General features: G+C 48.8%; 2 protein-coding genes across 2 annotated transcripts; one reads left to right on the top strand and one right to left on the bottom strand.

Annotated features, from left to right (window-relative positions):
* Window positions 1-2,565: 2,565 nt before the first annotated feature.
* Window positions 2,566-8,047, bottom strand: LOC138366769 (probable inactive protein kinase DDB_G0270444). The gene is made up of 2 exons (XM_069328048.1): window positions 8,024-8,047; window positions 2,566-2,847 (listed from the first exon to the last, which is right to left on the bottom strand). The coding sequence occupies exons 1-2, from the start codon at window positions 8,045-8,047 to the stop codon at window positions 2,566-2,568; spliced, it is 306 nt and encodes a 101-aa protein (XP_069184149.1).
* Window positions 8,048-8,365: 318 nt separating this feature from the next.
* On the top strand, window positions 8,366-9,073 carry LOC138366768 (uncharacterized). The gene has a single exon (XM_069328047.1). It carries the CDS (start codon window positions 8,366-8,368, stop codon window positions 9,071-9,073), a length of 708 nt encoding a protein of 235 aa, XP_069184148.1.
* The last annotated feature ends 4,306 nt before the right edge of the window (window positions 9,074-13,379 follow it).

Here is a 13,379-nt window from a genome sequence, read left to right as displayed (position 1 = left end):
TCGCGCCTTTATCTTTGCTCCCATAAATAAAGATTTTTTCTTTGTTTTATTAGTTTAAATTATTATAATTATTATTAATTTTAAAGCTATAATTTATTGCTTCGCTTTATTTGATAAAATACCACTTGAATTTTGCCAAGTTTTTTACTTAGCGTTTGTTCCGGGGACCAGTGTCCTCGCGGCCCGGTCTCTGACCAGGTCAACCAGACTGTTAGACGCAGCTGCTCGCAGCCTCACGTACGGATCACAACCCAAGTGATCACATTTGAGATAATATATTAAGTCCTGTAGCACAGTGGTCTACGTTCTCGGCTTACAAACGAGGAACCCAGGCACAATCTCTAGGCAGGGGCAACGCGTCCTCACACTAGGCTGGTTAAAGCAGCGGCCGTCCTCCCCAGACGCATTCATAAATTTTAACATACTGTGTATTAAAAATTGGTTTGTTCTCATGTATAAATTAATATTATTATACATAAAAATTATATGTCTAGTTAGGCGTAGGTTAGGTTAGGTTAGGTTAGGTTAGGTTAGGTTAGGTTAGGTTAGGTAATTAGGTTCTGTTGCCGATTATTTGTATTTGAGGTACGTGGGTGAAGCATTTATAGCAACCTGTCCTTGGACCAAGTCCATTCCATCCAGCGGTCGACCCCAAAGACGCATTCATAAATTTTAACATGTTGTTCATTCAAAACAGGAATTTTATAAAATATAAACTAATATTATTTTATATTAGCATATTGTGCATTGGTTAGGTTAGGTGTTTAGGTTCTGTTGGCGATTATTTGTATTTGAGGTACGTGGGTGAAGCATTTACAGCGTTGTGGTTCGAACAAAAGTCGTCAGTGAAGCACTTGTTCCGGAAGTGTTCGGACGTCATCAGTTGTGAATCGTGTGTAAACCGATTTTCATTCATAAACAGGGGGTTTGGCGGCTGGATTAACGAGCTTGGATCTTCGTATGCGAGGACGGGCTGGCAACGAATAAAACTGCTGGGCACGTTTCCTTTCACCTGATGCTCCTCATCACCCAGCTGTTAAACAAGTACCAGTTAGGCAATTGCTGGGGATTGCATTATGGGGAAGATCAGTAGCTGACAGACTGACTATACAACCCTTGAAAGAGATACGAGAACAGGGAACTAGGACAGGATAACCAACCACTGCGTTGAACCATCGGGGATCGAACGCAGTCTGCAAGAGGCGAGGCCGTCGCTCTACTGACCTGTCCAAGTGGACAGACAATGACAAAAATGCGGGATAGTGATTATAGTGAGGGTTGTGTTGCTTGCTTCAGCCTCTCACTTGTGACTGTAGGGCTGGTCGACGACCGGGCCGCGGGGACGCTAAGCCCCGGAAACACCTCAAGGTAACCTGGTGAGAGTGAGACACGTGAGACGGGGTAATACACCTGTAATTAGGCCGTAGTGGTCACAGGTGTTTAAATTAACTTTTACAGTAGGCTCTCATGTCAGCAACCCCCCCCCCCCCCCACTCCATCCATCCATCCCTTACCCTTCAAGGTTCTGGAGAATGGGGGTAGGGGGGGGAGTAACACTTCCCTCCCTCCTTCCCTCCCTCCCTCTGGAGGGGTGAGGGGGGGAGGGGTGATGGGGGGGGGGTGAGGGGGAGGAGGTGGCGACATCTTTATTACGAGTTGTGGCAATATTGATCCTTCTGATACAAGGCTTTTATTGACAGAGGGCCAGAGTATGTGTGTGTGTGTGGGGGAGGGGGGGGGGGGAGGCCCGGGCCGCCCTGCCCCCCACACTACCTCAGCCACACCGCTACTTACCTCATAGGTAAGTTTACCTAATGCGCAGTTACAGCCCCGCTCCTGTGCCAGGTAAGTCCACGACGGGATCACCATAGCCCGTCCTACTTGAAACTCTTCGTTCATAGTTGCTGAATCTATAACAACAACAACTTGACTTGATACCACCACAGCCACCGGGGAGCCGGTGGCTGAGCGGACAGAACACTGGACGCGTGATCCTATGGTCCCGGGTTCGATCCTGGGCGAGAAACAATGGGCAGAGTTTCTTTCACCTTGATGCCCCTTTTACCTAGCAGTAAATAGGTACCTGGGAATTAGTCAGCTGTCACGGGCTGCTTCCTGGGGCTAAAGGCCTGGTCGAGGACCGGGCCGCGGGGACACTAAGCCCCGAAATCATCTCAAGATAACCTCAAGATAACCTCAAGATAACACCTTCCCCAAGACCACCAACCACACACTCTCGATCAAAACCAATAAACTTATGAAAATTCTTATAGTGCTGAAAGTTTCCGTTTTCTTTTGTGTGAATGATTTTCAGACTTGTAATAGTTGAACTAACCTTTCATCGTAATAAAACGTCGCATTTTGACGTATAGCCTAAGACCAAAAATCGTTCTAATAGAAAATGGCAGCGGTTGGTGAAACTGACATACTGTCCCGTTTTCTGTTGTGGGTCCTCTGGTAGGTTAGGATAAGGGCACTTCAGTAAGAGTTTCTTGACGTAGGGGAACCTTAGGAGGACGGCTGGATAGTGACTCAAAAAAAAAGAAAAGTGTTAGTCACACTAACTCAACAGCGTGGCGAAGTGTTGCTTGGTTGGGATGAGCACTCTTCTTCTTGTAACTCTTCTTGTAACTCTTCTTGTAACTCATCTTGTAACTCTTCTTGTAACTCTTCTCGTAACTCTTCTCGTAACTCTTCTCGTAACTCTTCTTGTAACTTTTCTCGTAACTCTTCTCGTAACTCTTCTTGTAACTCTTCTCGTAACTCTCCTTGTAACTCTTCTCGTAACTCTTCTCGTAACTTTTCTTGTAACTTTTCTCGTAACTCTCCTTGTAACTCTTCTCGTTCCTAGGCAATGTGTAAATAAGTTGAATGACTTAGACATGTTGACAGAGCACAACAGCCATCACAAGGGGAAAGTTTACACTTTCCTACCAGTTGATTGACAGTTGAGAGGCGGGACCAAAGAGCCAGAGCTCAACCCTCTGCAAGCACAACTAGGTGAGTACAACTAGGTGAGTACTCCACCTTTGCCAATGTTTGCAAAATACGGAGATGGCAAAATAGGTGCAAATAAAATATTTTTGGGGGGGCAAATTGTGAGTCTCTGCAGGAGTGGACAGCTTTGATGATGGTATTTACGAAGTAAGGATTATAAACCGCTGGTTTAACCTATAAACTATAAGGGATTATAAACCGCTGGTTTAACCTATAAACTATAAGGGATTATAAACCTAAAGGTTTAACCTATAAACTATAAGGGATTATAAACCTAAAGGTTTAACCTATAAACTATAAGGGATTATAAACCTAAAGGTTTAACCTATAAACTATAAGGGATTATAAACCTAAAGGTTTAACCTATAAACTATAAGGGATTATAAACCTAAAAAAGGGTTTGGTCACCATGATAAACCGCTGTGTTGCATCATTGCAAAAGCCAGTTATTCAATATATAAACCGTGTACAAAAGGGTATATATAATCAAAAAGAGGTTACCAGTACATAAGTACAGGCACAAGCGAGTGTGATCTACTGCACGTATGCAGAGAGCAAGTCATAACAACTTGGTAAGCAACCCGTCCTCGACTCAAGTCCATTACATCCAGCAGTCGACCCCACAGACGCATTCATAAATTTTAATATGCTCTTCATTCAAAACGGGAATTTTCTCAAGTATAAATTAATATTATAATATATTAGCATATTGTGCATATATAGGCATAGGATAGGTTAGGTCAGGTGTTTAGGTTCTGTTGGTGATTATTTGTATTTGTAGTACGTGGGTGAAGCATTTACAGCGTTGTGGTTCGAACAAAAGTCGTCAGTGAAGCACTTGTTCCGGAAGTGTTCGGGCGTCATCAGTTGTGAGTCGTGTGTAAACCGTTTTTCATTCATAAACAGCTGAGGGCTTGGTGGGTGCATGGAATGGACTTTGGGTCTTTCTTTGGAGGACGGACTGCGACTCACAACTGATGACGTTCGAACACTTCCGGAACAAGTGCTTCACTGACGACTTTTGTTCGAACCACAACGCTGTAAATGCTTCACCCACACACTTCAAATACAAATAATTGCCAACAGAACCTAAACACCTAACCTAACCTATGCCTATATATGCACAATGTACTAATAAATTATAATATTTAATTATATTTATGAAAATTCCTGTTTTGAATGAACAGCATGTACAAATTTATGAATGCGTCTGTGGGGTCGACCGCTGGATGGAATGGACTCGAGTCGAGGACGGGTTGGTTTAATACAAAGACGCCACGACTATTGAAAGATGTACAGGTTTCGTAAAGTTGACACGTAAATGCTTGATAAGGGTACACTATTGACCGAAATGTCGCCACTTCCATGTGTATGTATTTTGTGACATTGTTTAACTGTTCATTTATTCAATGGGGAAATATTGGTGTTAGAATTAGTTAATTCGTATGGAATACGTGTCTGTCATCTCCACAGGATACCTGATCAACCAGGCTGTGACTCATACGGGAGCCGGTCGGCCGAGCGGACAGCACGCTGAACTTGTGATCCTGTGGTCCTGTGTTCGATCCCGGGCGATGGCGAGAAACAATGGGCAGTTTCTTTCACCCTATGCCCCTGTTACCTAGCAGTAAAATAGGTACCTGGGTGTTAGTCAGCTGTCACGGGCTGCTTCCTGGGGGTAGAGGCCTGGTCGAGGACCGGGCCGCGGGGACACTAAAGCCCCGAAATCATCTCAAGATAACCTCAAGATAACCTCAAGATACGTCAGGCTGCGAGCAGCTGCGTCCAACACCCTCGTTGACCAGATCACCAACCATGAGGAGGCCGGGTCAGAGACCGGGCCGCGGGGACGCTGATCCACGAAACCAACGCACGATAACCGTAAGGATATCGTTTGTTATGTATATGTTACGTTACGTTATCGTGGTAACGTAGACACAGCCGTCTTGACCGGATGTGATCAATACTAGCGTAGCTTGTATAATAAATGTATAATAAATTATACAATGGCCGGTGTATCTTCCTTCTGGTCTTCTGGCATCTGTTCCCGTCACCTTACACTTGCTTATGTTGAACTTTAATAGCCATTTCTCGAACCAACTCTCAATTACACACAGAAATCACAATAGCGTGATACATCAATGAACGAATCCACAAGGGCCGTTATCTTGAGGTTATCTTGAAATGATTTCGGGGCTTTAGTGTCCCCGCGGCCCGGTTCTCGACCAGGCCTCCACCCCCCAGGAAGCAGCCCGTGACAGCTGACTAACACCCAGGTACTTATTTTACTGCTAGGTAACAGGGGCATAGGGTGAAAGAAACTCTGCCCATTGTTTCTCGCCATCGCCCGGGATCGACCCCGGGACCACGGGATCGAACCCGGGACCACAGGATCACAAGTCCAGCGTGCTGTCCGCTCGGCCGACCGGCTCGGCCGTGACGAAGGTTCGAATCTACGTCCAAGAGGATCTCTCTCGGCTAGTTACAACTCTTAGTGTATAAGAATCATTCATAATCGTATACATACGATATACTCTGTATACGAGTCCCGCCTCTAATGTATACATTCGGGCAGGCGGTATTTCCTGGACGGGACAGAAATGGTTGGGCACATTTCCTTGCACCTAATGCATCTGTTCACCTGGCAGTAAATTGGTACCCAGGAGTTAGTCAGGTTGCTATGGGGTTGGATCCTGGGGGGGGGGTGCAGTAATTCGACCGTGGGGGTGGGGGAGGGATATATAAGCCTAACGTGTATGAATACACTCAGGCTTCCTGTCCCCCGGCACAATGAATTATTATTCATCGTGTTGATAATAAATTTATCCATGCGGAAGATTTTATAGCAAAATAAATATTTTTAAGATGTTTGGTTTCTTGAGGTTATCTTGAGATGATTTCGGGGCTTAGTGTCCCCGCGGCCCGGTCCTCGACCAAACCTCCTTTTTTGTTACACACCTCGAGGAAGCACCCCGTAGCAGCTGTCTAACTCCCAGGTACCTATTTAGTGCTAGGTGAACAGGTGTATCAGGGTGAACTTTGCCCATTTGTTTCTGCCTCCACCGGGGATCGAGCCCGGAACCTTAGGACTACGAATCCCGAGTGCTGTCCACTCAACCGTAAAGCCAGTTACGTAGGCCGTCAGGACAGGATGGGATAGGATACGACATGCTAGGATAGTTCAATGAACAAATCCACAAGGGCCGTGACGAGGATTCGAACCTGCGTCCGGGAGCATCCCAGACACTGCCTTAATCGACTGAGCTACGACAGGGTTAAATCGACTGTCGTAGCTCAGTCGATTAAGGCAGCGTCTGGGATGCTCCCAGACGCTGGTTCGAATCCTCGTCACGGCCCTTGTGGATTTGTTCATTTGATGCATCACGTTAGTGTGATCTCTGTGTGTAGGATAGTTCAAATTCAAGTTCAAGTATGTTTATTAAGACAAGAAAGAAATACATCTCAAAGGGATAGAATAGAGTAGGGATAGAGGCTATGTCTACCCCCCCAAACTAGGATAGTTCAGTTCGGGAAAGGACATGATATGTTAGGATAGTTCTGGTTAGAGGTAGGATAGGACAAGTTACAGAAAAGCTTATCAGTTCAGATTACATTTAATTTCGGTAATGTTGCTTACAAACATTGCCTAAAACTACCTCTTTTAGAGCTCAGACGATAAGACAAAGATCTTCGGTCGACCCTGATAAACTAGGGCCAGATTCACGAAAGCACTTACGCAAGCACTTACGAACGTGTACATCTTTCCTCAATCATTGACGGCTTTGGTTACATTTATTAAACAGTTTACAAGCATGAAAACTTGCCAATCAACTGTTGTTATTGTTATAAAGAGCCTCCTGGTGCTTCGGGGCTCATTAACTGTTTAATAATTGGAAACAAAGCCGCCAAAGATTGAGAAAAGAAGTACAGGTTCGTAAGTGCTTGCGTAAGTGCTTTCGTGAATCTGACCCCTGGTTATTTGTTGACACTTGCCAAAGTAGGCTGGCGTTTGGTTTGGTGTTGGGCTTAATTAAGCCAAACACACACCGAAACTACGACGTTGGTACAACGTTCGAACAAGTTTTAACACCTTCTAACCAGTTATAACGACCAATATAGCAAGTTGTAACAACGTTCTAATACGTCATAAACACGATAAGCCAAGATGTATCAACTTTATTACAAGTTGTAACAAGCGGAAAATAGAGACAGTTTCGGTTTGTGTTTCCAGGACCTATCCTATCCTATCCTATCCAGGACCTATCCTATCCTATCCTATCCAGGACCTATCCTATCCTATCCAGGACCTATCCTATCCTATCCTATCCAGGACCTATCCTATCCTATCCTATCCAGGACCTATCCTATCCTATCCAGGACCTATCCTATCCTATCCAGGACCTATCCTATCCTATCCTATCCAGGACCTATCCTATCCTATCCTATCCAGGACCTATCCTATCCTATCCAGGACCTATCCTATCCTATCCAGGACCTATCCTATATATTCCTATCGACCTTCGCAAGCATAGGAAAGCCGCCAGCCAATATGTGTGGTGGTGAGTCTAAGGCCTATCACTCTCTGGAGGTTATTAAAGACACCACAATACCTTTCCGACCAGCCAGTACCATTTTAATCCTGTGCTCACAGTGCAGGATTAAAGCTCAACAAGCCACAATAAAGGGCAGGAAACTGATGCTTCTTAACTCATGGGGACCCAACTGCTTGGCCTGGACGGTAGAGCGACGGTCTCGCTTCATGCAGGTCGGCGTTCAATCCCTCGATCGTCCACAAGTGGTTGGCCACCATTCCTTCCCCCTACCCCCGCGTCCCATCCCAAATCCTTATCCTGATCCCTTCCAAGTGCTGTTTACTCGTAATGGCTTGGCGCTTTCCCCCTCATTATTCCCCCTTCCCTCTACCCATGGTTATAAATCGGCAACAGATTTATAAAACAAAACAAATTTTTTAGAAATTTAGAAAACAAATTTAGAGATTTAGAAAACATAGCAGATTTTTTTTTACCAGAAGAATGTTAAATCTTGGCATTTTTGACTTCGGCGGGTAGGCGGTTCCATGGGGTTTATAATCCCGTGGAACCGCCTACCCGCCGAAGATTTATGCCGAGATTTAAAATTCATCTGAGAAAAAAAAAATCTTAAAGGAAAATCGGGGGGACCTTTGACGAGCCGGCGGCCTGCTGTCCCCGTCGAGGCAGCTAAAGATGATGGCCCAAGATGCGGAGGGAGTGATGGAATAGTGCCCAGCTTCTTGGACTATCGGGGCTCGAACTCCGACCCTGCAAGAAGCAAGGAAAAAGACAACACACATTTGAGGTTGTCGACACATGCCCAGCTGTGTCCAACGATGCCCAGCTGTGTCCAACGATGCCCAGCTGTGTCCAACGGTGCCCAGCTGTGTCCAACGATGCCCAGCTGTGTCCAACGATGCCCAGCTGTGTCCAACGGTGCCCAGCTGTGTCCAACGGTGCCCAGCTGTGTCCAACGATGCCCAGCTGTGTCCAACGATGCCCAGCTGTGTCCAACGGTGCCCAGCTGTGTCCAACGATGCCCAGCTGTGTCCAACGATGCCCAGCTGTGTCCAACGGTGCCCAGCTGTGTCCAACGGTGCCCAGCTGTGTCCAACGATGCCCAGCTGTGTCCAATGGTGCCCAGCTGTGTCCAACGATGCCCAGCTGTGTCCAACGGTGCCCAGCTGTGTCCAACGATGCCCAGCTGTGTCCAACGATGCCCAGCTGTGTCCAACGATGCCCAGCTGTGTCCAACGATGCCCAGCTGTGTCCAACGATGCCCAGCTGTGTCCAACAATGCCCAGTTGTGTCCAACGATGCCCAGTAGTGTCCAACGATGCCCAGCTGTGTCCAACGATGACCAGCTGTGTCCAACGATGCCCAGCTGTGTCCAACGATGCCCAGCTGTGTCCAACGATGCCCAGCTGTGTCCAACGATGCCCAGCTGTGTCCAACGATGCTCAGCTGTGTCCAATGTCCAGTTGTGTCCAACAATGCCCAGTAGTGTCCAACGATGCCCAGTAGTGTCCAACGATGCCCAGTAGTGTCCAACGATGACCAGCTGTGTCCAACGATGCCCAGCTGTGTCCAACGATGCCCAGTTGTGTCCAACAATGTCCAGTAGTGTCCAACGATGCCCAGTAGTGTCCAACGATGCCCAGTAGTGTCCAACGATGCCCAGCTGTGTCCAACGATGCCCAGCTGTGTCCAACGATGCCCAGCTGTGTCCAACAATGCCCAGTAGTGTCCAACGATGCCCAGTAGTGTCCAACGATGCCCAGTAGTGTCCAACGATGCCCAGCTGTGTCCAACGATGCCCAGCTGTGTCCAACTATGCCCAGGTGTGTCCAACGATGCCCAGCTGTGTCCAACGATGCCCAGCTGTGTCCAACGATGCCCAGGTGTGTCCAACGATGCCCAGGTGTGTCCAACGATGCCCAGCTGTGTTCAACGATGTCCCAGCTGTGTCCAACGATGCCCAGGTGTGTCCAACGATGCCCAGCTGTGTTCAACGATGCCCAGCTGTGTCCAACGATGTCCCAGCTGAGTCCAACGATGCCTAATAGTGTCCAACGATGCCCAGCTGTGTCCAACGATGCTCAGTAGTGTCCAATGATGCCCAGCTGTGTTCAACGGTGCCCAGCGGTGCCCAGCGGTGCACAGAGGTGCCAAGCGATGCCCAGCGGTACCCAGCGGTGCTCAGCGATACCCAGCGGTGCACAGAGGTGCCAAGCGATGCCCAGCGGTGCACAGAGGTGCCAAGCGATGCCCAGCGGTACCCAGCGGTGCCCAGCGGTGCTCAGCGATACCCAGCGGTGCACAGAGGTGCCAAGCGATGCCCAGCGGTGCACAGAGGTGCCAAGCGATGCCCAGCGGTACCCAGCGGTGCCCAGAGGTGCTCAGCGGTACCCAGCGGTGCCCAGCGGTGCACAGCGGTACCCAGTGGGGCCAAGCGGTACCCAGTGGGGCCAAGCGGTGCCCAGCGGTGCTCAGCGGTACCCAGTGGGGCCAAGCGGTGCCCAGCGGTACCCAGCGGTGCCCAGCGGTGCCCAGCGGTGCTCAGCGGTACCCAGTGGGGCCAAGCGGTGCCCAGCGGTACCCAGCGGTGCCCAGCGGTGCCCGGGGAGGCGGCGGCTCATCAAACACAGTCCGCAGTGACAAACAGTAAGAGGAGCCGGCCAGTCCGCCCTCCCGGCCCCGCTCTCACATGCTTCACGGCACCAGAAAGCTAACTGTTTGTTTTACTTCACGTTATTGTTCCGGGCCGGGGCGGGGCGGGGCGGGCCGGGGCGGGGCGGGCCGGGGCGGGGCGGGGCGGGCCGGGCCGGGACGGGGCGGGGCGGGGCGGGGCGGGGCGGGCCGGGGCGGGGCGGGGCGGGCCGGGCCGGGCCGGGACGGGGCGGGGCGGGCCGGGGCGGGGCGGGCCGGGCCGGGCCGGGACGGGGCGGGGCGGGGCGGGGCGGGGCGGGGCGGGGCGGGGCGGGCCGGGCCGGGCCGGGACGGGGCGGGGCGGGCCGGGCCGGGGCGGGGCGGGGCGGGGCGGGGCGGGGCGGGCCGGGGCGGGGCGGGCCGGGCCGGGCCGGGACGGGGCGGGGCGGGGCGGGGCGGGCCGGGCCGGGCCGGGCCGGGACGGGGCGGGGCGGGCCGGGGCGGGGCGGGCCGGGGCGGGGCGGGGCGGGCCGGGCCGGGCCGGGACGGGGCGGGGCGGGGCGGGGCGGGGCGGTACACGAGGGTTTAGTTACCTCTTAAGCTCCTCTACTCTTCTAGTTGCGGAGGAAGAGCTACGGCTCTTGGGTACCGCCTCTGAGCCCTTAATCAACCGGCGTATGGGTTCCAGAGGCCATAGTTCTATATTTGGAGGTGGGAGTGGAGTCTGCCTCCGCCACTGCTTAGTACTGGCCACTTGTTCACTATCCTGACGTTCCACTTGTTCACTATCCTGACAATGAACAATTTATAATGTCTCTGAGGCCCATCCTGGAGTACCTAGTTTCCATCCTTAGTCCCACCTTGTGTGTGTATTTCCTGTGCTCAATCTGAGCTCTTCAGCTCTAAATACTCAATTTCAAGGCAATTTAATTACTTTTTTTATTATGCACCCCATACCCATCCCCTGAGCGGTGGGGGAAAGGGTTACAGAGGCACATAATGGGTTCAGGAACTGAACCCATTATGTTCCTTTAGCTAAGCAAGTGACAATTTTTTTAATCTAATTACACAATTATTAATATTACGTACACATGTTTATATATACATCCATGTACACAAATACATATACATATAAATAATATTTTTATATCGCAAGTGATTCAACAAGAGGCTCACGACAGTCACTATACTAGGTACTTTACATCTATGGTGAGTCACACAGTTACTAGTCTTGCTCCACACCCACCCAACTGGGCGGCAGCTTTACAGTCATGTGCTCCACACCCACCCAACTGGGCGGCAGCTTTACAGTCATGTGCAGGCTGCACCTACAGTAAGCTAATGTTGAATACTTCGCTAAGATTTCGGGCAGTACATCATTATGAATGATGTACTTACACATTTCTTGGACTCTATGTATGATGTTATCTCTGAATTCAGCGATTTTTTCACATTCCATTATATAATGATGCAAAATATGCGAATAGTTCTGCTGACAGAGTTTACATTTAGTCAAATCTACATCAGCAGATGTTGCAAACTGTCAAAGGTACTTGTAGCCGAGCCTAAGCCTAACAATGGTGACATCTAGAAGTCTGCTAACCTTATTGGATGATCCATAGACGTGCGGTTCTTCCTGCATAATAGAATGATAGATGAAGTAACTGGTGTGAATTTCACTTTGCCTCAAGTCTACGAGATTTTGTTGATGTTCCCGGAATATTACTGCCCTCAGGCTGATCAAATGCAGTCCAAGATGGTAATCAATTCTCTTTTTATGAGCAAAAGTCTTGGCCAACTCATCAGTTCTATCAAACATTCTGAGACCAATATGGGAAGGAATCCACAGGAGACAAACTACATCATTGATTATTTCACTATATCTGTGTCTAGCTTCAGAGATAAGCACGTCACAGTTATGCCTTGGGGAGCTGAGGGCAATCAAGGATGACAAGGAGTCACTTACAATTAGCGTGTCAACTTTGGATTCATATACGCGCTCGAGTGCAAGGATTATGGCAACCAATTCTGTGTGAAGAGTGGCGGCCCAGTTACTTAGACGCGTTCCACACTCATGGGAGAAGGAACCATCTCTCCCTGTCACAACAACTGCACTTCCAGCTGCACTTCCAGCTGCACTTCCAGCTGCACCATGGGACTGGTGCAAGGATCCATCAGTGTAAATAACCTGAGAAAGGGAACGCTCTCTGACCAGAGCATCAATTTGTCTTAAGACATTGTACTTTGCTTCTTGTAGAAGCAAGGCTTATGTTTTAATCAGCTTCTTGGATGGGAAAGGGGGGGGGCAGTAATTTGGAAAGGGGAGATCTCCCAGCACGGAGCCTCTCTCTACATTGACCATCCAGCTAATCACATTGGTGACATTTTTCATTTTTAAATGATTATTTGAAAAGTGAAGAAAATCTATATATATTTTTTTATTTGGGCGTATGTTCCGATGTTGATTCATTAGGAAAAGTTGTAACATTTAACATGTAGATTAAGCATAAGAAAATTTAGAGAGTTTGAGGAAGTTTGGGATAGATTTTTCCTACACCTTAATAATCCTCAAAAGGTTGATAGGCCTTAATAACCATCCGGAAGTTAATAGGTCTTATTAACCCTCTAGAGGTCTATAGACCTTAATAACCCTCCAGAGGTTGATAGGCCTTAATAACCCTTCAGAGGTTGATAGACCTTAATAACCCTCCAGAGGTTGATAGACCTTAATAACCCTCCAGAGGTTGATAGACCTTAATAACCCTCCAGAGGTCGATAGGCCTTAATAACCCTCCAGAGGTTGATAGACCTTAATAACCCTCCAGAGGTTGATAGATCTTAATAACCCTCCAGAGGTCGATAGGCCTTAATAACCCTCCAGAGGTCGATAGGCCTTAATAACCCTCCAGAGGTTGATAGACCTTAATAACCCTCCAGAGGTTGATAGGCCTTAATAACCCTTCAGAGGTTGATAGACCTTAATAACCCTCCAGAGGATGATAGACCTTAATAACCCTCCAGAGGTTGATAGACCTTTATAACCCTCCAGAGGTCGATAGGCCTTAATAACCCTCCATAGGTCGATAGGCCTTAATAACCCTCCAGAGGTCGATAGGCCTTAATAACCCTCCAGAGGTCGATAGGCCTTAGGCCCAACACCAAACCAACTAACAAGAGAAACAATCGATGATCTTAGAGAGT

Source organism: Procambarus clarkii, chromosome 20 (genome assembly GCF_040958095.1).
Source record: "Procambarus clarkii isolate CNS0578487 chromosome 20, FALCON_Pclarkii_2.0, whole genome shotgun sequence".
Classification (NCBI taxonomy): domain Eukaryota; kingdom Metazoa; phylum Arthropoda; class Malacostraca; order Decapoda; family Cambaridae; genus Procambarus; species Procambarus clarkii.
The sequence above is the reverse complement of the archived record's forward strand: the minus strand, read 5'-3'. Positions and strand labels throughout refer to the sequence as shown.

Coding starts and splice junctions, on each gene's coding strand:
- LOC138366769 (XM_069328048.1), bottom strand. CDS start 8,047: ATGCCAAGATTTAACATTCTTCTG. Junction 2,848..8,023: donor CAAGATTTAACATTCTTCTG/GTAAAAAAAAAT, acceptor CACATTGCCTAG/GAACGAGAAGAGTTACAAGG.
- LOC138366768 (XM_069328047.1), top strand. CDS start 8,366: ATGCCCAGCTGTGTCCAACGATGCCCAGCTGTGTCCAACGGTGCCCAG.